Raw genomic sequence first — 26006 nt, forward strand, 5'->3', positions numbered from 1 at the left:
TTAGCCTAGCTCAGTATCAGCTGCTCTGAAATGATAACGGCCTACCTTTGAGGTGACCCTCCCTCCAGAGCTCCCCAAGTGAATGTCAAACAACCCTAAATGTAATCTTGAAATCTGGTGACAATCACCCTGATATTTTGGTTCAATGTGGAGGAACAGAAAAAAAAGTAATTCATGTGCAGTCCACTAATAATCAACAAAACTTTAATCAGTTCCTACAATTTTATTAATCTCTATTTCCTTTGTTCAATTCCTAAAGAAGGTGCTGATAGAGTATGACCTAAGCATAAGCATTTAAATGAGTTCAGTGACTATAAATTGATAAATGATCAAAATAAACACTGAGTACCCACCATGACTCACTTACTATAGTTAGGTGCTGGAAACAAGGCTCTTAACCACTACACTATACTAAAATTTGGTATAATAATTTCTCTACAATACCTTTTATAAACCATGGTTCTGAAAGAATAAAAAATCAATGTAATATACACTCTATCAATGATGTTTAATAGCAGAATTTCTCCATTTATCTGAAGGAACAAACAATACCCTCTTCCTTCTCATTCTCCATGTGGTAGTATAAGGAACCAGTCTTTCAGAGTTGCTAAAGAAATAAAAAGTGCACTATACAGTTCAGGAACAAATATAAAAATTGCTCGTTGAGCCTAGTAGGGCTGTGATAGGTATAAAAGTTCAGTTTAGATATATGCCTCAAATCAGGAAGCCCCTTGTTTTCTGCAGATAAAATAATGTGCCAGAAGCAAACCTACATAAAGCAACAGTTTCTATTGGGCACAGAAAGAAAACATTGGCATCTCTACTATCAATATCTTAATCTCATCCTTTTAAATTTTCATTTTTCTGGCCCTGGCTGGGTAGCTCAGTTGGTTAGAGCATCATCCCAATCAATACTCCAAGGTTGCAAGTTCAATCCCTAGTCAAGATCAGCCAATGAATGCATAAATAAGTGGAACAACAAATTAATATTTCTCTCTCTCCCTTCCTCTCTAAAATCAATAAATAAAAATAAAAACAATTCTAATATTCTGATCATTTTCTCAATAAGCCACATCTACTGCCTTTCATGCCAGATTACTAAGTACTATAACTTTATATAAGAATAAGGTATTTTTATCTTACAGCAATGATTTTCAGTGTGAACCAAACCAGCAGAATCAGCATCATCTAAAACTAGTTAGAAGTGCAAATTCTCAGGTCCTATTCCAAACCTGCTGAATTAGAAACTCTGGGGGTGGAGCCCACAATCTGTATTAACAAGCCATCCAGCTAATTCTGATCCACACTCAAATCTGAGAACCACTATTTTAGATGAACTCAAAACCTGGTGACCTGAAAGGCCAGTTTAAACTCCTCTTGATATTGTTAGTGCCACATAGATCCAACAAACACAGATGATATCCCCACCAGGAGAGCCTGCTTACTCATAAACCTCAAAAATAGCAGAAATAAAGCAGCAGCCCACCAGAACTGTGACTAATCTTGATGCAAAAAGAATAAATAAAACTTCAAATCCAACTTTAGAAACAACAGCTCTAGATGGTGAATACTATCAAAAGCCTGTTGCTACCCAGGGCAACCTTCTGGAAACTCTGAAAAATAACAAATGATCTTGGAATCCCAGCTGACAACACACTGATAGAATCACAACCGAGTAATACCCAAATCTCTGGCAAAGATGTTAGGTTTATTCAACATAGAATGAACTTATTAACAGAATTCAAGCATTAAGTCATTTCAACACGGCAAGAACATCTACATTAATGCCTCAGAGTTGCTGAACTGTGAACAAACTAAACACATCCAAAATAAAAGTCCAAAACACTCTCATAGCAAATTCACTTAAGAGCTTTTATCTCCAGGAAAAGAATAAAATAACACTGTCAGTATTAAAAATGCCAAATTTTTATTTTTGGTATTTTTGGTGTATTAGGGTTGAAAATGGAATTAGATAATGGAATTTAGGTTACTTTACTGGTATATGTTTTTAAAAATAGTTATTTTTTAACATTGTTTTATTGATCCCATTTGGGGCTCCTGGAATGTGCTATGTTAAAATTGATACTATTTAAGTATTTTAGTAATTCATAGTTGTTGTTTTTTACTTTTGCAGTTTTCAGGGCAGTATGGTTGCTCTGAATCTGGGCATTGTTTTCATATGGATATTTATGAAGGAAAATGTGAAGAAAAACAAGTTGTGAGTGGTATAGGAGCCTCTGTAATAATGAAGATGACTTCTTTTCTGCCGTATCCATCAGAATATGAAATATTTTTTAAAAACTTCTTTACAAGCTTTGAATTATTATTGAAATTGAAAGAATGTAATATCAAGGCAACTGGAACAGCACAGTATAATAGAATGAATAAGTGTCCCTTGAAATCTGATAACAATGAAAAAAGAAGAACGTGGAGCATATGATTATTGTTATGATGAAATGACAATAACTGTGTCAAAGTTCTGTCAAATTATTTAGGACTATAACCTTTAGAAAAAGTGAAAAGATATTCTAAGAAAGAAAAGACTGTCGAATGGATAGACCAAACATTGTAGGGCAATATAATAAATACAACAGCCTAACATAAAGAATCAATTTTAAAATGTTATTACTTTCATCATAATAAGGAAAATGTGGAAGAAATAATAAATACAGGAAAGAGAAGATAAATATATGGACAATGCACTTAAAATTACTGCATCTACAAACTTAAAAAGAGTTCTCACAGTTTTGTAAGAAATTGTTAATACTTAAAAATAGGGTCTACACTGCCTGACTAGGCGGTGGCGCAGTGAATAGAGCGTCAGACTGGGATGCAGAGGACCCAGGTTTGAAACCCCGAGATCTCCAACTTGAGCAAAGTACACCAGCTTGGATCCAAGGTCACTGGCTCGAGCAAGGGGTCACTCAGTCTGTTGTAGTCCCACAGTCAAGGCACATATGAGAAAGCAATCAATTAACAACTAAGGTGTCACAACGAAAAACTAATAATTGATGCTTCTCATCTCTCTCCATTCCTGTCTCTCTGTCCCTATCTATCCCTCTCTCTGACTCTCTCTCTCTGTCTCTATAAAAAAAATTTTTTTTTAAAGAGTCTACACTTACCCATATGGTATCTTTCCCCTATCTAAGACTCTTGCCTACCATCTACTGGAATACTTCCTATGAATACAGGGTGGGGCAAAAGTAGGTAACAGTTGCTTGGATGGAAAATACAATAATTAATAAACAATACAAGAATAAACTGTTTACAACTATAAACCTACTTTTTCCCCAATCTGTACATAAATCTACATTATCTAAAGTAGAAATGACCCAGCTATCCAGTATATAGCCTGCACACTGTACAAAGCAACCATGCTTAAGAATTAACCTAGGACCTGGCACGTAGCTCAGATAGTTAGAGCATCATCCTAATATGCCAAGGTTGAAGGTTTAATTAATCCCCAGCCAGGCGCATACAATAATCAACCAATGAATGCATAAATAAACAGAACAACAAATCAATGTTTCAATCTTTCTCTCAAATCATTTTTTTTTTTTTTTAATTTTTAAAGCCTCCCAACTATGTATACAACCTATCACCTCATCTTTCCAAGTAACCAATGATCAGGTTATACAGCTCTGGAGCTTTAGCTCCAAACAGATAAAGAACAGCAGAATTCAAGGTAATTTCAAAATATGTCTAGTAACTTGATGTAATGAAATGAAACTTATACATTTCTGCCTAAAGTATATTGAGAAATTTCTCTCTACTCCTATCAAAAAACATTTATAATTTAAAACTGATTGGCCCTGGCCGGTTGGCTCAGTGGTAGAGCGTCGGCCTGGTGTGCAGGAGTCCCGGGTTCGATTCCCGGCCAGGGCACACAGGAGAAGCACCCATCTGCTTCTCCACCCCTCCCCCTCTCCTTCCTCTCTGTCTCTCTCTTCCCCTCCCGCAGCCAAGGCTCCATTGGAGCAAAGTTGGCCCGGGCACTGAGGATGGCTCTGTGGCCTCTGCCTCAGGCGCTAGAGCGGCTCTGGTCGCAACAGAGTGACGCCCGGATGGGCAGAGCATCGCCCCCTGGTGGGCGTACCAGGTGGATCCCGGTCGGGCGCATGCGGGAGTCTGTCTGACTGCCTCCCCATTTCTGGCTCCGGAAAAATACAAAAAAAAAAAAATGATTCTAAGCAACATGGGACTTGTCCTCCTAGTTTGTCAAAAACTGCCAGGTAGCAAAAAATAAAACTCCTGACCAAGTTTGTGTAGTGACATGGGAAATAAAACCGCAAAGAGGACACTTGAATTTTTTTAGAGTTTATTATAAACTTCTGACTTTTTTTTAATAAGTCTGGTTAACAAGGACAAATTCTGGGTCATGCTGTCCAAATGTGATAATTGAGACCAATGACAGTTTAAATCTGGTATACCTTTGGGAGACTGTTTTCTCACATCCCAGAATATTATATACTGAAAAGAGACCACTTTCTAGTAGTCATGGACCCTGTACAATATAAATGATTTAAAAATTCAAGCTAAATAAAGCCCTTAGAAAGAGTTTCTTCCCCTAGAATTATTCAAGAACCACTATGCTATTTTACTTGCTCTTCATGAATACTCTTTTCTGACTGAAGTAGATCCTGAGTCATTATTTTAAAGGACAATACTGTGATCATCCTCAGTAAAAAACGTATAATCCATTACAATTACATGCCAGCATCCTCAATAAATGCAATCCTGTGCTTCTCCAGTCAACATTATGCAAGAAGCTGGCAAACTTGATGCATAATTGTTCTAATACTGATCATTAGGAAATGAGAAGAAAGAATACAGATTGCATGAGGTGTTTTGTTTTGTTTTGTTTACCCTTACTCAGCTTAAGACTCTGGATAAAATGTTTAAGAGCTCAAACAAAATATCCTTTTCTAATACTTAAAGCTGATTCCTTAAATGTGGCACAGAAGTTAGGAACTGCAGGCAAAGTCTTCTGAAGAATCAGAAGACAATTTTCAGTGAGATAAACAAGGATTTTTGTTGTTTTGTTTGCCTAAGGATTTTATATCTCTTTGGGTTGAGCTGAATGTATGCCTTTCTTCTCCTCTTTCCCTTCCTACCACTAGACCCACAGAAATGAAAAGAAAAGCTATATCTTATAAACTGATTATATGGTTTTAGGTATGACTACAAAACTGTTTGTCAGAACAACGTAGGGAGGGAAACGGAAACCATCTCTAAATGTCCATCAACAGAGGAGTACGTATACAACAGAATATCCTGCAATCATTAAAAAGAATGAAGAGCCTGACCAGGCAGTGGTGCAGTGGATAGAGTGTCGGCCTAGGATGCTGAGGACTCAGGTTCAAACATCAAGGTTGCCAGCTTGAGCACGGACTCATCCAGCTTGAGCATGGGCTAACCAGCTTAAGTACAGGGTCACCGGCTTGAGTATGGGATCATAAACATGACTCCATGGTCACTGGCTTGTGCCCAAAGATCACTGGCCTGAAGCCCAAGATTACCGGCTTGAGCCCAAGGTCAGTGGCTTAAAGCCCAAGGTTGCTGGCTTGGCAAGGGACCTGCAGCTCGGCTGAAGCTCCCCCAACCTGGGTCAAGGCACATATAAGAACTAAGGTGCTGCAACTATGAGTTGATGCTTCTCATCTCTGTCCCTTCCTGTCTGTCTGTCCTGTCTGTATCTTTCTCTCTTTCTCACCCCTCCTGTATGCGTGTGCACGAGCAAAAATTTTAAACAAATTGAAGATCTAGAAGTTTCAACTTATAAAGATATCTGACATATATATTGTTAAGTAGAAAAAAGAGATGTATACCAAATGTACACGGTAATTTTCACTATAAAAACTATAAGGTTATATATATATGGGTGTGTATACATATACACATACTTCTATAAGCAAAGAAAAAATTCTAGAAAATTACACATTAAGTTACTACTAATGCTTTGAAGGGGTGAGTTTAGTATAGGGAAGAGAGGGAAATTTATTTATATACTTCTAAATTGTTTCTTTTTTACAGTAAACTTATAAAACTTTAAAATATTTAAAAATTTATTACAGTTTAAAAATAAAGTACCTGGTACATAAAGGTTACTCAATTAACAAAAGGAAATATTAAATGAATCAGCTAGGAATGTCACACACTCATAATAACAAAATAATTTCACACAAAATAGAAAATAATGAAGTTTAAAGGGAAATCATGTAAACTAATACACCTTTTATAAAATAAAACAAAAAAAGAAGAATTGAAAACACTGGGACACATAACACAAGTTTGCAAGATTTCTATAGGATAGTCACAGATAGAAGCTTGGGGGGGGGCTGGGTGACAAATGACTGGCGGTGTAAAACAGGAGGAAAAGACTGAGAAAATATGTGGGAGGGAAATTAGAAAAAAAAGTGCAAGTTACATAAATGGGAGAGGGCCATCACATTGTATGAAAATAGTACTGAAATGGGGGGGGGGCAATGTTAAAAATCTAGTGACTTGTCTACTATTTAATATATACTGGCTGTACCCTAGAAGGTAACAGCTGAGCCAGCAGGAGTAACTCTGGCTTCTAAACCTCCACTTCAATGTGATGGAACAACCACATGCATTTACCTTCTTTCTCCTAAAACCTCCTTACAGAAAAGGGTATAAACCCATTACTCCAAAAGACATAAAAAAAGCCTGCAGCCAACAAGAAATAGCAACAAATTTCTGGAAGACTAAAGCTGATAAAGAGCAGTAAGGATGAAGCTGAGTAGTATAAAAACAGAGCATCGGCCAAAGAAATGAAATCCAAAAGGGAGTCTGAGTACCAGCCATAACCACGGAGGTGAGGAGTCAGAGTGGCAAGAATAACGGAAGCACTGAAAGCAAACAGATTAATCCATTGTTCTGAACACAGAACAATGAAACCTCTACACATCTACCCTATTCATGGATACTCCCGCAGCCAAAGACCTCACAGTAGGCAAAGCATCAGGGGATTCTTCTCCGGAGAAATACTGTAGCCTGAGAATGTAATAAAAATCATTAAAATGTACTCTCTAAGTGGATGAACTGTATAGTATGTGAATTATATCTCATTTAAGCTGTTTTGAAAAAAATAAAAAGTACCGATTTTCCTTTATTTCCATAGTGGGAAATCAATTAATACTGCCTAAAATTAAATGTGTGTTTTTAAAATTACAAATATAGGTACTGACATTTTACCTTAAGTTTAGGAGATCTTTTAAAAATAAATATCATTTGGCCTGATCAGGTGCTGGCGCAGTGGCAGTGGATAGAGCATTGAACTAAGATGCAGGGGACCCAGGTTTGAAAGCCCAAGGTCACCAGCGTGAGCGTGGGCTCATCCGCCTTGAAGCACAGGCTCACCAGCTTCAGGGCAAGGTCACTGGCTTGAGCATGGGATCATAGACATGACCCCATGGTCACTGGCTTGAGCCTGAAGGTCGCTGGCTTAAAGTCCAAGGTCACTGGCTTGAACAAGGAGTCACACGGTCTGCTGTAGCCTCCAGGTCAAGACACATATGAGAAAGCAATCATTGAACAACTAAGGTGCAGCAAAGAAGAATTGATGCTTCTCATCTCTCTCACTTTCTGTCTGTCCCTTTCTCTGTCTCTGTCACCAAAAAAAAAAAAAAATTTCTGAAATTCAGTAATTCCATGTTTCATTTCAGTTTCCTCTAGTAAAATTAAATGTAAAACTTTTTCATAGAAACAGCATTATAGTATACCCAATATCCAATTTCTATGAAAATTATTTTCTCCTATTTGCCCTCCTATTTGTATATTTGTGTGGAATGATGCTAATATGGAATTATGATCACCATAAAGTGAATAATGACCATTTCTCAAAAACATATTTTTACCTGATATGTATTTATGTCACCTGTATAGTTTTATAGTCTTCTTGATTTTATTTTTACTAATGAGCATGCATCACATTTAAAAAAAGAAAAAAATTTTTAATTAAAAGATTAATTTTTAATTAATAGGACTCCCATTCTGAGAAAGTGAAGCAGACATAGTTTTTCCTATTCTTCCCACTAAGTATAACTAAAAACTCTAGGCATCATATATAAAAAAAACATAAAAAGATCTAAAAGGAAGAAAGAAGAAGGCAGACTGGCTTAGACCTCGGGACCAAAACAATAATACTATGGTAAATTTTCTGGATTTTAGTTTTGCCTCATATCCCAGCTTGAAACTGAAAAGAAACAAAAAACAAACAAACAAAAAAAAGCCTCAACAAAAGCCTGCTCTTTCTATCCAAAGATAACAAAAGGGATAGCCTACCAAGACAGAAAACATTCACACAATCACTGTTGTATTTCAGACAAACGCTACAGAAAAAATTGTGGCCCCACCCACACTCACACAAGCTCAGGCAGAGATGGAGCCAAGACTTCCACCCTTACAAGGTAATAACAAAGCACCCAACACCTAGATCAGAGTGTCAGCAAAGGCCAAGAAGGGAACTAAGTCTTTCACCCCCATCAGATGGTTACAATCCCCACACCATGACAATAGCAAAGACTATATATGGAGCCAGGACTTTCATCTGTAGCAGTAATGAGGAGCCCCTTTCACGTGTCAACAGAATCCAAGTGGGGAACATGGACATCTACCTCCACCCAGCAGTAATAAGCCAGCAACTCACAACTTCTCCTGCCAGAGCAGTGTCAAAGAAAGCTAGCTAAAGGGGTAGGTTTAAATGAGAGCCGGAGTCTCCTAACATAATATGAAACCGTATAGGTGGCATTAAAAATCATTCTTCATACCAAGAACAAAGAAGTTGTCAGAGTAATGAAAAAAGACCATCACTAGGTGCCAAAACTGAGAGACAGAGATGGTAGAATTACCTGGAAAAGATTTTAAAATGATCATAACAAAAATGGTCCAACACACTATTATAAATATACTTGAAAAAAAAAGATTGAGAGCCTCAGCAAAAAAAAAATTGAGCAAAGGATTACCAAATGGAGAGTTTAGCACTGAAAAATACAATAATTGAAACAAAAAACCCTCAGTAATGGGCTCAAAAGCAGAATGGAAGAAACAGAGGGAAAAAAATCAGTGAATTGAAAGATATAACAATAGGCATTATATTATCTGAGTAGGAGAAAATAAACAGCACCTCAGGAGCTGTTGGATAATTAAAAAAAAAAAAAAGAAAAGGATTTAACATTCATGTCACCAGAGTCCCAGAATGAGAGTGGAAAGACTGTGGGTCAGAAAAGTACTTGAAGAAATAATGAATGAAAACTTCCCAAATTTGGCAACAGGCATAAACCTACAGACTCTTGACAAAGGTCAGTAAATCCCAAAAAGGATAAACTCAAAGAAATCCATGCCAGGACACATTGTGACTAAACTCCTGAAAACTGCTTTGGCTGGGTTGCTCAGTTGGTTCGTGTCGACCAGATACACCAAGGTTGTAGATTCAATCTCTGGTCAGGACACAAACAGAAGCAACCAATGAATGTATAAATAAGTGGAACAACAAATCAACATCGTTCTCCCTTCCACTCTCTCTAAAATGAATAAGTAATTAAAAAAAAAAAAAAAAAAACTCCCGAAAACTAAAGACAAAGAAAAAGAAATCTTGAAAGTAACCAGAGAAAAATGACAACTCTTCTACAGGGGAAAAATAACTGAGTGACACTAAATTTCTCATCAGAAACCATCAATGTCAGAAAAAAGTGGCACCAAAATCCCACTCCCAATAGAAGTTTCATTCATTCCTTCTCATATGAAGGAAAACTGAGCTGGTCTCATGTAAAGAGAATCTGCTGGGCCCTGGCCGGAAAGCTCGGTTGCTTGGAGCATTGACCTAGAGTGTGGAGGTTGCCAGTTCAATTCCCTGGTCAGGGCACACGCAGGAGCAGCTCGATGTTCCTGTCTCTCTCTCTCTCCCTCCCTCTCTCTCCCTCCCTCTCTCTCAAAAAGAGAGAGAGAAAAAATTTGCTGCCTACTCTTTAAAAAAATGGCATAGGAACTTCTTTAAACAGAAAGGAAATGGTTTTTTTTAACAGGAATCTTGGAACATAAGAAAAAAAAGAAAGAACACAGTAAGCAAAAATATGGGTGAATACAATAGGTCTTACTTCTCTTGAGTTTTCTAAATTAGGTTTGCCGCTTAAAGCAAAAACTAAAAGTTTTGATATGGTCCTAAGTGTTTGTAGAGAAAATATTTAAGACAGTTATAAGTAGGGGAAGATGAAGGGGCATAAAGGGAAGTAAAGTTTCTATACTTCACTCAAACTGGTAAAATGATGACACCACTAAACTGATAAGCTAAATATTAAATAATGTTAACCCGAGAAACCACCAAAAAACTATATACAAAGGTACACTCAAAAACACAGTCAAAATAAAATTTTTAAAAATGTACTGTTCAAGTAACTTAAAGGAAGGCACAAAAAAAGAAAACACAGAAACAAAAAAGGAGAAAGTAAACATAAAACAACAAATACAAAGCAGAATTGAGCCTTAGCATATCAATAATTACATTAAATGAAAATGTTTTAAATATACCAGAGGCTGACAGCAGATTAAAAAACACAGAACTATATGCTATCAATAAGAAATTCATTTCAAATATAATGATATAGGCAGGCTAAAAATAAAAAGGATAGAAAATGACAAATTATGCAAACATTAATCGAAGGAAAGCAGGAGTAACTATATTATCATCACATAAAGTAGACCTCAGAGCAAAGAAAAAACAGAAGACAGAGAATTAAATGGTCAACCCACTAAGAAGATATAGCTATCCTAACTGTGTATGTACCAAACAGTACTGAAGCAAAAGTCTGAGTGGTGGTGGCGCAGTGGATATTGTGTCCAACCTGAATGCTGAGGTTGCTGGTTCAAAGCCCCAAGGTCACTGGCTCTGAGTGCGGGCTAATCAGCACAGGGTCACTGGCTAAAGCAGGGGTATCATTCACACAATCCCAAAGCATAATAGCTTGAGCCCAAATGTCATTGGCATGAAAAGCCCAAGGTCGCTGCCTTGAGCAAGGCGACACTGTCTCAGCCCCAGTCAAGGCACATACAAGAAGCAATCAATGCACAACTAAACTGAAAGCAATTATGAGTTGGTACTTCTCTCTTTCTCTCCTCCCTTGGAAGCAATCAATGAAGAACTAAGTGAAAAAAACAGCCCTGGCCGGTTGGCTCAGTGGTAGAGTGTCGGACTGGCGTGCAGAAGTCCCGGCTTCGATTCCCGGCCAGGGCACACAGGAGAAGCGCCCATCTGCTTCTCCACCCCTCCCCCTCTCCTTCCTCTCTGTCTCTCTCTTCCCCTCCCGCAGCCAAGGCTCCATTGGAGCAAAGATGGCCCGGGCGCTGGGGATGGCTCCTTGGCCTCTGCCCCAGGCGCTGGAGTAGCTCTGGTTGCAGCAGAGGGACGCCCCAGAGCAGCAGAGCATCGCCCCCTGGTGGGCAGAGCATCGCCCCCTGGTGGGCAGAGCGTCGCCCCCTGGTGGGTGTGCCAGGTGGATCCCGGTCAGGCGCATGCGGGAGTCTGTCTGTCTCTCCTCGTTTCCGGCTACAGAAAAAACAAACAAACAAAAAAACAAATTGACGCTTCTCACCCTCTCTCCCTTCTTGTCTCTCTTTCTCTGAAAAAAAAAAATTGAAGCAAAAACTGTCAGATCTCATAGGAGAAACAGACAACACAATTATTGAGACTGCAACACCACTCTCCCAACAACAGACAGAAATACACAGAAAATTAGCAAGCATATAGAAGAGCACAACACCACCATCAACTAATGGGATCTAATCAACATTTGTAAAACACTACCCAAGAGCAAAATACACATTCTTTTCAGTGTCCACAGAAGAAAGAGCATACTGTGGGCCATAAAACAAACACCAACAAATTCAAAAGAACTGAAATCATACACAGTATGCTCTCCAACCACAACATTAGGGGTATTAACCTAGAAATCAGTAACAGGACAACAGGAAATCTTCAAACCCTTGAAAACTAAACAACACACTTCTAAATAATTGATAGGTCAAACAGAAAGTCTAAAGGGAAATAAAAGAACACACTGAGCGAATCTTAAAAATACAACATAGCAAACTTTATAGGACACAGAAAGTCAGTGATGGAAGGGCTTTTATAGCACTGAATGCATACATTAGAAAAGAGGAGGGGTAAGTGGTGATGGAAGGAGACTTGACTTGGGGAAGTGAACACACAATACAGTGCACAGATGACGTATCATAGAATTGTACACCTGAACCTATATAATTGTATTAACCAATATCCCAATAAATTCAATTAAAATTTAAAAGAGGAAGGCTGCAGGGTAGCTGGGCTAGGCACCAGCCGGGAGTGAGGAGAAAGATGAGGCACATGGAGGGATAATAGCTGCTGAAAACATGCCAGAAAAGTGTTTATCAAAGCGTATTATTCAGAACTAGCAATTACTGTGTTGTCAACACTGTGCCACTTCTAAAAGATGATCATGGGCACAGCATTAGTAGTCATGTAAAACACTTTTTATCAAAAAAGCTGCTTGAAGATCTGCCAAAATGTTCCAGTTTACCCAAAGAAAGGCTCCGTTGGAACACTAATGAGAGATCACGATGTAATGGTGCTTTGGGGTTTCTTTTTAATAACATGTGACCCTTCACCTTTGATTCCTGACCTGATTACCTCAGTAAATATTTCATTTTTCAATTTAAATTCATTTTTTAAATTTTTTTTTTTTGAGACAGAGAGAGGGAGGAAGGGAGAGAGATGAGAAGCATCAACTCAATAGTTGCAGCATTTTTTTGTTCATTGACTGCTTCTCATACCTGCCTTGAACAGGGGGCTCCAGCCGAGCCAGTGACCCCTTGCTCAAGCCAGCAACCTCTGAGCTAAAGCCAGCAACCGTGAGATCATGTCGATGATCCCATGCTCAAGCCAGTGACCTCGAGGTCTCGAATCGGGGACCTCAGCATCCCAGGTTGACCAATGCTCTACGCACTGCGACACCACCCGTGAGGCTAATTTCATTTTTTAATTTTGATGTGCAAACTGTAACATTTCATCTCTCAAAGTATAACACACTGATTTCCTTAAACAGAATAGCCCTTTGAGTGACAAATTTGCAATATGGTGTCTTTATTTTCTGAATTAAAATTCATTTCAATTTTTAAAATAAAGTGTAATCTGTCTTTTCATCCTTTAAAAAAAAAGAGGAAAATTCTCAAATCAATCATCTAATTCCACCTGGGCCGGATAGCCCGGTAGGTTAGACCATATTCCAGATATGCAAAGGTGGTGGGTTCAACCCCTGGTCAGGGCACACACAGGAACATACTGATGCTTCTCTCCTTTTCCCTTCCTCTCTCTCTAAAATCAGTAAAAAAAAAAAACAACAAACTAACATTTAAAAACTTACATCATCATCGGCCTGGCCAGTTGGCTCAGCGGTAGAGCGTCGGCCTGGCGTGCGGGGGACCCGGGTTCCATTCCCGGCCAGGGCACATAGGAGAAGCGCCCATTTGCTTCTCCACTCCTACCCCCTCCTTCCTCTCTGTCTCTCTCTTCCCCTCCCGCAGCCAAGGCTCCATTGGAGCAAAGATGGCCCGGGCGCTGGGGATGGCTCCTTGGCCTCTGCCCCAGGCGCTAGAGTGGCTCTGGTCGCAGCAGAGCGACATCCCGGAGGGGCAGAGCATCGCCCCCTGGTGGGCAGAGCGTCGCCCCTGGTGGGCATGCCGGGTGGATCCCGGTCGGGCGCATACGGGAGTCTGTCTGACTGTCTCTCTGAAGCTGTCTTCTAGCTTCAGAAAAATACAAAAAAAAAAAACCTTACATCATCATCATAATCATCTAAGCTTCTACACCTCAAGACCTAAAGAGCAAAGACAAAAATAAAAATAAAATAAGCAGTAGGGTCCTGACTGGATAGCTTGGTTCATCCCAATATGCAAAGGCTGCCAGTTCGATCCCCGCTCAGGGCACATACAGGAATAGATTGATGTTTCTGTCTCTGTCTGTCTGTCTCTCTTCTCTCCTTCCTTCCTCTCTCTCTAAAATCAATAAATAAATTAAAATTCTAAATTACAGGAAGTAGCCTGACCTGTGGTGGCACAGTGGATAAAGCATCAACCTGGAATACTGAGGTTGCTGGTTCAAAACCCCCAGCTTGCCAGGTCCAGCCTCATATAAGAAGCAACTATGGGTTGATGCTACCCACTCCTCCCCACCACCCACCCCTACCTTTCTCTTTCTTTCCCTTTCTCCTTTTCTCTCTCTCTCTCCCTCTCTCTCTCTCTCTCTCCTCCCATTCTCTAAAATCAACAAATAATTTAAAAATAAATAAATTATAGAAAGTAGAAGAGAGATCCGAAAAGCAAGCACAAACATGAGGCAAGAAAATAGAGATATTGAGAACAAAGAAACAAAGACACCCAGTTGGCTTAGACATGAACAAGATGTCAGTGATCCACAGTACAATATCACAGTGCCAAAAGATGCTTTTGTCACACAGCTTGTCATGCTCCAAATATATAAAAACAGGATCAAACTGAAAGCCTATGTTACACAGCTTTTTAATCAAAAACAAATACACCAAAAGTGCCTGTAATTTAATCCAAATCATCAGTTTTTAGCAAATGGCCTTCATCATTTATCTAACAATAGAACATTTACCTAGTATTTAAAACACTAAACGCATCTAAACTCAAAAAATGATAGAACTGCTCTAAAAAATGTTGTTAATGTCATTGTTTTGTTTTTAACTACTGATCAGTCTAATGATCAAACCACAGTAGTAACTGAAAGTAAATGCCACTACAGTGTCATGTATATATCAATATGGTATCTTCAAGACTGAATAGAAAGTGGATGTTTCAACTGAGTCACAATCCATATAAATCACCACAAATCACAGTAAGGTAATCTAGCTGGTTGCACTATGATAGTTCTTACTCACACATATTTCAAAGGGAATGTGTGTTTTAAAATTCTAAATTATAGCCTGAACAGGCGGTGGTGCAGTGGATAGAGCGTTGGACTGGGACGCCAAGGACCCAGGTTCGAGACCCCGAGGTCCCCAGCTTGAGCGCAGACTCATCTGGTTTGTGCAAAAGCTCACCAGCTTGGACCCAAAGTCACTGGTTCAAGCAAGGGGTTACTCGGTCCGCTGTAGCACCACGGTCAAGGCACATATGAGAAAGCAATCAATGAACAACTAAGGTGTTGCAATGCACAACGAAAAACTGATGATTGATGCTTCTCATCTCTCCGTTCCTGTCTGTCTGTCCCTATCTATCCCTCTCTCTGACTCTCTCTCTGTCTCTGTAAAAAATAATAATAATAATAAAATAAAATTCTAAATTATAGTTATGCAAACACATATTATATGCTTAAACTTCTTTTATTAATCACTATGCTCTTGAGATTCACACATTTCAACTTTTTTTAATTTTTCCATTGATTTAAGAGAGGGAGAAAGGGAGGGAGAAAGGGAGAGAGAAAAGCATCAACTTGTTGCTCCACTAGGTTGTGCACTCACTGGTTGCTTCTCGCACATGCCCCTACCACTCAACAATTTTTAAATTAGAAATCTAGAACAAGGAAGTTTCCAGACTCTCCAAGTAAATAACCTTCTAAATAAGACATACATTTTCCAGCCAGTATATTCTAATTTATATAGCCTAAGGCAAAACATCTATGGTTTTTCACTTGTTGGCAACTTTTTAAATGGACCACATGGGTTGGAGTTTTTTTATTTTAAACATCAAATTTAAGGTTGTTCCAAAGGAAATTATTGTGGCTTAAAAAAATTTTTTTGGTTCTGGGCAGGTGGCTCAGTGATAAAGTGTCAACCCAGCACACTGAGGTGGTGGATTCAATCCCCGGTCAAGGCACATAAAAAAACAACTGAGTGCCCAACTAAATGGAACTAACTAAAACAACGAGTTGATACTTCTCTCTCTCTACTTTCCCCTCTGTCTCTCTCTTCCTTCTCTCTTTCTCAAATCAATAGGGGAAATTTTTTTAATTAATAAATAAAGCTTTAAGAAATGTATTCATTGGTTGATTCTTGCAGGTGCCCTGAGCAGGGACTGAATCCACAACTTTGGTGTACTGGGCCAGTGCTCTAGCCCAGGGGTAGTCAACCTTTTTATACCTACCGCCCACTTTTGTATCTCTGTTAGTAGTCAAATTTTCTAACCACCCACAAGTTCCACAGTAATGGTGATTTATAAAGTAGGGAAGTAACTTTACTTTATAAAATTTATAAAGCAGAGTTACAGCAAGTTAAAACATATAATAATAATTAATTACCAAGTACTTTATGTCGAATTTTCGCTAAGTTTGGCAGAATAAATCTTTATAAAACAACTTACTATAGTTAAATCTTTTTATTTATATAATACTTTAGTTGCTCTGCTACCGCCCACCATGAAAGCTGGAACACCCACTAGTGGGCGGTAGGGACCAGGTTGACTACCACTGCTTTAGCCAAATGAGCTACCCAGCTAAGGAAAATTATTTTCCCCAAATGTATAATTTTAACTTTTTGACAAATGCTAAGCTTTATTTATACAACATGCACTTAGATTATAACATTTTATCACTAGAGTTATATTTATATTTGCAAACTTTTGACAACACTGCACAAAATATTAAGAAATGGCAGGTTTTGGCTCTGGCCGGTTGGCTCAGTGGTAGAGCATCGGCCTGGCGTGCAGAAGTGCCGGGTTTGATTCCCGGCCAGGGCACACAGGAGAAGCGCCCATCTGCTTCTCCACCCCTCCCCCTCTCCTTCCTCTCTGTCTTTTTCTTCCCCTCCCGCAGCCAAGGCTCCTTGGAGCAAAGATGGCCCGGGCGCTGGGGATGGCTCCTTGGCCTCTGCCCCAGGCGCTGGAGTGGCTCTGGTCACGGCAGAGCAACGCCCCGGAGGGGCAGAGCATCGCCCCTGCTGGGCGTGCCGGGTGGATCCCGGTCAGGTGCATGCCAGAGTCTGTCTGACTGTCTCTCCCCGTTTCTAGCTTCAGAAATATACAAAAAAAAAAAAAAAAAAAGAAATGGCAGGTTTTAGGGGCCATAGATTATATTTTTGGGTTGCCAAACTACAAAATTATATGTAATTCAAAAAAAACCCCATTTCTGATACACTGAGGTTTTCAAGGTTTTCAGCAATTTTCTTTTTTTCTCAAAAGCCTAGTCATATTTTTTAAGACAGTTAATTCACAAATCAGTTAATTAACTGATTATTAATCAGTAAATCAGTTAATCAGCTCAGATAATAAACAATTCATAATACATTTTATTCTTCTGTTCATTCAACAAATATTTATTGAGCACAACTATATGTCAGGAGCTCTTTTAGGCCCCCAGAATAGGACAGCAATCTAAAGAAACAAAATCCCTTCCCCTCCTTGAATACACATTCTAGTAGAGAAGAAAATCAAAAAATCACATGTGTCAGGAAGTAGTAAGTACTATGAAAAAAATAAAGTTCTCCCCTTTGTTTCCCATCCCAATTAATGGTACCACCATTGACCTGGTTACTTACACCAAGACCCTTAGAATCGTCCTTGATTTCCCTCATTCTCTAATCCCCATAAAGAATCCATTATTTTGGCTCTCCTTTCAAAATATATTCTAAATCTAAATACTTCTCATCATCTTCTCCTCAACACCTTACTGCCACAACCATCTTCTTGCCTCTTATTATTGCAAATACCCCTTGGCCGAGTTCCCTGTTTCTTCTCTTATTGTCCCCAAATAGCAGCCAGAACGTTTCTTGTATAACGTAACTCGGAGCACATATTTTTTCCTGCTCAAAACTCTCCTCTACCTTCCCTTAACATTTGGAATAAAATCAGCTTCTTTTTTAGTCAATATAATCTGGACCCTGAGTACTCTCCTACCACCACCTCTAACCATTACGCTTCTCCTGAGGACCTTGACACACTTGCTGGGCCCTCTGAAAGAGACTTCCCCCAGAAAGCCATATGGCTTGCTATTTCACTATCTACAAACTTTTGCCAGAATAACTTTTTCTAGCCACCTAATTGAAAACAACATCCCACCATATGTAACACTAATCATCAAAAACATTATTTTATGAATTTGTTTATTTGGTCAGTGCCACTAGAATACAAGGTCCATAGGGCAGGATTTGTGTATTTTGTTCCTAGCTATATCCCAGAGCCTGGAAGAATGTCTAATACATAGAATTTAGTCAATAAGTATTTGTTGAATGAATAAATAAGTTAGTTAATTCATGAATGAAAAATAATAATAACTCATGAATGAAGCCACTAAAGTGATATAGCTCTAAAATAGATTAAAACGTATGAAACTGTATGTAACATGTTAACTGAAAAAGTCACAATACTCTTTTTAACACCTGATGTAATAAAATGCATGTGAAAAAAGTTAAAGAGAAATATACAAATCTAAGAGTTGTGAGAGGATGGCAGGATTAAGTTTTTTGTCTGTTTCTTCAATCTTTTTTTTATTGATTGATTTTAGAGAGAGGAGGGGAGTAAAGAGGGAGAGGGAAGGGAGAGCAAGGGAAAGAAGGAGAGGGAGAGAGAGAAATATCAATTTGTTGTCCCACTTATTGATGCATTCATTAGTCAATTCTTTTACATGCCCTGACTGGGAATGGAACCCGCAACCTTGGCGTATCAGGATGACACTCTAACCCAGTGGCCGGGCAAACCACTGCTGGAGAGCCACATACTCACTCAACTCCAGCATGAATCGCCCACCCCGCGCTGCGTATCCTGCCGCCAGCGTGTCTCCCGTCGCCTCACCCACCGACACCCCCCCCACTGCGCCTACCTGTGCTCCCACACGTGGTATTTTGTGGTAGAGCCACACTCAAGGGGCCAAGGAACCACGTGTGGCTTGCCAGCTGCGGATTGCCGACCACTGCTCTAACCAACTAAACTACCTAGCCATGACCTCTTCCATCTTTTTTAAAAGTCATTATGCTGCATTTAAAATAAAAAATTAAGATGTTACTAGCCGCAGCCAGATAGTTCAGGTTGTTAGAGCACAGTCCTAAAGTACAGAGGTTGTCATTCAATACTGGGTGAGGGCACATAAAGAGATTGATGTTCTTGTCTCTCTACCTCTCCCCTTACTCTCTCTCTAATAAAATAAACATTAAAAATAAAGAAAGAAAGAAAAAAGACAACTCACACAATGGAAGAAAATATTTGTTTGAAAATCATATATCTGGTAAGAGACTACTGAATATATAAAGGGCACTTACAACTCAACAACAAAAAGACAAATAACCAATTAAAAACTGAGCAAAGGATCTGAAAAGACATTTCTCCAAAGATAAATAATCAATAATCACATGGAAAGTGTAGCCATTAGAGAAATGCAAATCAAAACTACAGTGAGATGCCACTTCACACCCAGAATAGCAAAATAAAAAAGATAACAGCTGCTGACAAGGGAATGAGGAACTGGAACTCTCATATATTGCTGGTTGGAGTGTAAATGCTGGTTCCAAAATGCTGGACAAGACATTTTAGAACACAGTTTGACAGTTTTCCGAAATGTTAAACCTAGACTTAGCATTTAACCTAGATATTCCACTCCTAGATATACACACGGTAGACATGAAAACATACGTCCACAAAAAAAAAACTAGTAAACAAATGTTCTTAGAAGCATTGTTCATAACAGTCCCAAAATGGAAACAACCCCAATGTCCATTACTTGATAAATAAATAAAGTGTGGTATATCTATACAATGGAATACTTACTCAGCAATATCAAGATATGAAGTACTGATACAATCTACCACAAGGATGAACCCTGAGAACATGCGTAGTCACAGAAACACATACTGTATAATTCCATTTACATGAATGTCCAGAATATGCAAACCCATAAATACAGAAAGTAGTGATTGGCTGGGGAGGGAGAGAGACAGAATGAAAAGTGAGTGTTAATGGGTAGGGTTTCTTTTTGGAGTGATGGAAATGTTCCAAAATTAGATTATGGTGATTATTGCACAAATGTGAGTATAAATTTTACACTTTAAATGGGTGAACTATATGATATATGAATTATATCTCAATAAAGCTATTCTTAAAGGTATTATATTTCACTGTTAAATTAAAAAGTTTACATGGAAATGGAACGAAACTAGTCTCTGGGTGGTAAGTATACAAGTATCAAATTATAATGTTGTACAGCTGAACTTTATATTAAATATAATGTTATTAACCAAAGTTACCTCAATAAACATATTTGTTTAAAAACCTGAAATAGCAATGAAGAATGAATGTTGTCCTGGCCAGATAGCTCAATTGGTAGAGCATCATTCCAAAGCACAGAGTTTGCCTGTTCAATCCCTGGCCAGGGCACATACAGAAACAGATCAATGTTTCAATCTCTCCCTCTCTCCCCCTTCCTCTCTCACTAAAATCAATCAATAAATAAAAATTTTTAATGAATGTTAACTGCTAATATCCAGAGAGCAAACTGAGGAAATTACCTACTGAATAAGTGACATGAGGGAAAACTAGAGATACAGAGATGAGATTTGAAAACTGAAAATATGGAGATTTGTGCGCATGAGTAATTTATAATCAATATTTTAGCATTAGTGCTACAAAGCTGGAATCAATCATTTTAAAGATTTTTTAAATTAATTTGAGAGAGGAAGGGAGAGAAACATTGATTATTTGTTTCATTTATTTATGTATCATTGGTTGATTTTTTTTTTAATTTTTCCATTGATTTGAGAGAAAGAGGAAGGGGGCTGGGGGGAGAAAGAGAGAAAAAGAGAAAGGGCGAGAAAGAAAGAAAAGAAAACATCAACTCACTGTTCCACCTAGTCATTCCACTTAGTAGTGTACTCATTGATTGCTTCTCATGAGTTCCCTGACCCCAGGGGGTGGGGAGGGGGATCAAAACCACAATCTCTGGTGCCCCAGCTCTACCCTTCATCTACTGAGCCACTCGACCAGGGCATCAGTTGATTCTTGTATGTGCCCTGACCAGGGATGGACCACAACCTTGGTGTGTTGGGACAATGCTCTCTAACCAACTGAACTACCTGATTAGGACTTCAGTATTATTCTTTTATTATCATTTATTGATTTTTAGAGAGACAGAAAGGAAGAGAGAGAGAAATAAAGAAACATCGATTTGTTGTTCCACCTATTCATGCCCTCACTGGTTGACTTGTTTTTTCTTTGACTGGCTGATTCTTTTTATTTTATTTTATTTTTATTTTTGACTGGCTGATTCTTGTATGTGCCCTGACTGGGAATCGAACTCTGGCATGTTGAGATGACACTTGAACCAACTAAGCTACCCAGCCAGAGCCAATATTATTTTAAAAACAAGATAAATCCTATCATCTTATGGGTCTCTTTCATCATCTGCAAAATTAAGACTTGCAACTAACAAAATCATTTTTAAGATGAAAACAGAAAAGAAAGAAATGGTTGCTTTCCCAAAAGAATTTGCTAGGCAATAGCCTCCACACGCAGGATATGCTTGGGCCTTTCAGAATTACAGTGAAAAAGGAAAGGCACTCCCTTTTAATATATGGGAATTGCCTGAGTGTTCAAGATTAAAATAAGGATAGTTATATAATGAAAAAAGTCAAGCCACTGGGTTCCTCAAACAAAAATGAGTTAGATTGGAAGGATAATTTGGTATACCAGAGAAAGAAACAAATAATGATTCACAAGTGATAATTCGAAAGAAAAGAATCTGATTAAGCAAATGTTACAAGGTGCATTTTTGTGGAGAAAGGGAATTTAAGGGATGGCATACCAATCTTTTATCTGTGATCAATTTACCATTACTTTCTGTTCTTTCATTCCCCTTCAGTTACAAAACATAACTCAGCAACAGCTAAGAATCTGGTGCCTTAAAAATGCTACCTCAACAGATGAAAGAGATAAGACCATGAAGCGGGTTAGAGGAGTTTGAGGTTTACAGTTTAAAGTTAGGGAAGAGAGCCTACTGCCTTAATCAAACCTGGCTAATGACTGTGATGGAAAAACAGGATATAATGATAATGGAGATACATCCAGGGTAAAGCATGGGATCTAAAACATAAAGTCTGTGCATGCTGCTCTTTCTGAATAGGATAAGAAAAAAAGATGAGATCATCCCCTATGAATATGGGCAGGGACAAGCCAGACTAAAGACAAAGACAGTGGGTACTACTTGTATTTTAGATGTTCAATGGCCCTCACAGGTTGGCTCAGTGGATAGAGCATTGGCCTGGCATGCAAACATCCCAGGTTCAATTCCCAGTCAGGGCACACATGAGAAGCAACCATCTGCTTCTCTCCCTCTACCTTCCCCCTTCTCTCTCTCTGCCCCTCTGGCAGCCAGTGGATGGACTGGTTCGAATATCAGCCCTGGGCGCTGAGGATACCGCAGTTGATGAGAGCATCAGCCTCAGGCACTGAGGATAGCTTGGCTGATTAGAGCATGGGCCCCAGACAGGGGTTGCGTGGTCAGGGTACATGCGGGAGTCTGTGGGTCTTCCATCCTCTCACTCAGAAGAAAAAAGAAAAAAATAAGATGTTCAAGTAATCTAATCTTGGGTCTGAGAGTAAAATTTCGGGTTACCTGACAAAGACAGGACAAGGTTAAAAATGAAAAGCCCCTAACAATGATAGTGGGAGTCAAGAAAAGCCACTAGAACTGATAGCATAGTACAGAGGTTCTCGAATCCTTTTATTTTTTTTTTATTTTTATTTTTTTTGCCTTACCACATCCACCTAGGGCAAAAGATCTCTAATTCATCTATTTCCATAAAACCTCACTTTCCAGTAAGAAAAGAACTCAGTGACAACAATAAAGCTAACTTTGGGAAGAATAGGTAACTTATATTCAAATCATATGCATGTATTGTTATGGCAAGATACTAGAAAATTCAATTGTTAAAAAATATGCATTACTATTCAGTGGAGGGTTAACATAATAAATCACAACAAACTAAACTGATAGCACTAAATAAAAGTCATTTGTCATATAAACCAATATGGCAATGAAAAACCACAACCAACTCAAGTCAACATTGATGGTGTCTGAGAAAGAATTCTTCCTAAGAGTACTGGTAATCCCAACTGCTCCAGTGGGAGCTTTGCTTGGCTGCCAAATGCAGCTCAGCAGCCAAATTTCTTAGTAGAATACTCAAACAGCATCCTCAGTAACTCTACTAACATCTTGTTTTATGAAAACCAAATATTAATAACAATGAATAATGCCCTTATAAATACTAGTAAGAAGCCCTTGGTTTTTATAAAAGATAATGAATGAGGATCATTTACCCTTAAGAGCTCAAAATAATGGATAAAGAAAGGAGAATTATGGTCACGATCATAATGCAGTAAGAGACTAGCCATCTACTAGGAATAGTCATGTTCAAGGGATAGCACTTGGAGAACTGTGCTAACAAGGATATCACTTGGAGAACTGTGCCTGCAAGAAGGAAGCTGTGCAGGTGGAGATGAGGAGTAAAGTCTCCAGCCTGCCCCTCCTTCAAACACTCTTTTCATGAGCCATCTCTCTCCATGAAAACAAAACAAACAAACAAACAAAAAACAAGCAGAGAATAATAACTCTTTTTTGAAAGGAGAATCAGTGACTCAAGACTATATTGGTTATATGGAGATCAGAAAGCATCAGAGGAATGATGAAGATGTATTATTAGTTCTAGAGCACTAGTAAACTGCGGGGAAAGACAAAGGTAGTTCGAAATTGGGCTTGGTAATTAACAAGTACAGTTGGATAGTAATCCCCAACTAAGGCAGAACAAACAGCAGAGGTGAAAAATACAGACTCTGGATCCAGGCTGCCTGAGCAGGAATCTCAACTCCCCCACTTTGTTTTCTCAGTAACCTTGAGCAAGTCACTTAACAGCTTTGTGCCGCAATTGTAAAATGGTAATAATAGTGCCTAACGGGATTGTTTCGAGATCTGAATAACTTACATTTGGCAACTGCTTAACACAGTGTCTTGCACTGTAAATGATACCTAAGTGTTGATAAATATACGTAGGTAGGTGGGGGTTTCTTTTTACATCCAAGTAAAATGGAGGTGTTGGAGCAAAGTAATGGTAACGGGGGCGAAAGGGGGATAACTTGCTCAGAGTTGAGACTACCATGAGGCTGAACCTTTGGGAGAGGTCGTCCTCCTGACAGGCTTACGGGAGCACACCCTCCCAGGAGAAAGGCACGGGTTGCGGGAAACTTCCTTCCAGGCCTAGGATTTCGAGGAACTCATTTCTGAGAAGTGTTGTGGTTTTAAGGAGGCAAGAGTTTAATGTCTGAGCAACAAACCATGGGGTGAAATTGTGTTTTGTCCGAAGAGCAGGACTTATGTCTAGGGCAGAAAGGGGCTTGAGTCAGAGGGAGAAGGGTGATGTCCACAGGGGAAGATCTGATCAAAGCACCCTCTGTCCGGTGCGCTCTAGCTGCCCGGCCAGCCTCAGAGGGAGAATGAAGGAGGGAGAACGAAAGCTGCCCCAGCCCGGAGGGAGGCAAGAGGAGCCTTCAGCATAACCGGGCTGTGAAGACGGCGATCAGCGATCGGGAATCCACGATGGGGAAGGCACCCCACATCGGGGCTGCAGAGGGAGACCCGCCACACCAAGGGTGGAGGTCCCTCGCCGGGCTGTCCGAAGGGAGGGGCCAGCGCTGGCCCTGCCCGCGGCTGGCCAAACGCACAGCCCCGAACGAGCCTGCCCCCTGTCCTGCTCGCGCCCGCCCGTGGGTAGCCCCAGCAGCCGGAATACCTGAGCGTGGGCCCGATGCAGGCCGTGTCGGTGCTCTCGATCTCTCGCAGGATCCGCTCATGTTCCGCCGCTGTCTCCAGGCTCTCTGCCTCCGCCATCTTACCCCGCTCCATAGACTTGGGCACCCGGCAAAGTGTCCCCTCCTTCAGCTCCGCTCACCTTACACTCCCACTCGCACCCTAGGTTCCAGAGCCTCTCCAGCCTCTGACTACCCGCAGACGACCCCTCCCTCAGACTCGGCACGCCCCCTTGCGTCACTGCGTCCGCTGGAGTTCCACGCAATACCCTCTGGGATTCGTAGTTCTCTGGGAGATGTTAGGCAGGATTCCGCTCACACAGTCATTAAATTCACAAGTGTGGAAAGCCGCGCTTTAAGCCAAGAACAAGTAATGACTGCCAGTGCAGCGGTGATCTACTCAGGCAATGGCCCTAATCCTACAAACTGTTGTTTAAAATCCTTGCCACAAAGTTCAAAAGTCTTTACAGGTTCGAATAATAAGAAAGGATTAACTAGGTTCTATGGACCGCTATCATACAAGCTGGAAGGTTAGGGGTGCGAAGAGGGAAAACTGAAGAGGCCCAAACTAAGACCTAAGGCAGAACGTGGCTGTAAGCCACTTTAGAGACTCAAACTGAGATTACTTGTAGGTGCAAAGGACCATAGACAGGGCCTAGAGGTTTAAAGGGTGTGACTGGAATGTATAAGGAAATCTCAGAAAGCCAGCAAGAACTTTATTTGCGCTATGTAGAGAAGTAGTAGTAAGAGGTTGAGCTGGAAAAGTACTTAAGAGAGAAATACTGGGCTGAGAAATTTGCACTTTATTCTAATAGTTCCACTGATCCAATGACCAACTGTATTGGAAGCACCTCGAAACTTTTGTTTTTAATGCAGACTAAAGATCTTACATCTAGACATTCTATTCCATACATCTGCGTTTCATAAAATCCCCAGATTAGAATTTTGAAATCAGCCTGACCAGGTGGTGGTGCAGTGGATAGAGCCTTGGACTGGGATGCAGAGGACCCAGGTTTTAAACCCCGAGGTCGCTGGCATGAGTGCAGGCTCAACCCGTTTTAGCACAGTTTCAACAGCATGAGCGCGAGGTCGCTGGCTTGAGTATGGGACCATAGACATGACCCCATGGTCGCTGGTTTGAGCCCAAAGTCGCTGGCTTGAGCAAGAGGTCATGCGCTCTGCTGTAGCCTCCCACCCCGGTTAAGGCAGCTACA

The 26006-nt window shown here is 39.8% G+C and overlaps 1 protein-coding gene across 3 annotated transcripts in view; it reads right to left on the minus strand.

The window, feature by feature from the left end:
• The window catches only part of EXOC6B (exocyst complex component 6B), a 675853-nt gene extending 650857 nt beyond the window's left edge, over positions 1–24996 (minus strand). The window contains exon 1 of one of the 3 annotated variants that reach the window (XM_066267372.1): positions 24777–24996. In XM_066267372.1, coding sequence (XP_066123469.1) covers positions 24777–24889 — 113 coding nt within the window. In that variant the 5' untranslated portion in view covers positions 24890–24996. The remainder of the gene's footprint in view (positions 1–24776) is intronic. The other 2 variants (XM_066267374.1, XM_066267375.1) reach the window with 2 other exon arrangements.
• Between the last annotated feature and the right edge of the window lie 1010 nt (positions 24997–26006).

Source organism: Saccopteryx bilineata, chromosome 3 (genome assembly GCF_036850765.1).
Source record: "Saccopteryx bilineata isolate mSacBil1 chromosome 3, mSacBil1_pri_phased_curated, whole genome shotgun sequence".
NCBI classification, from domain to species: domain Eukaryota; kingdom Metazoa; phylum Chordata; class Mammalia; order Chiroptera; family Emballonuridae; genus Saccopteryx; species Saccopteryx bilineata.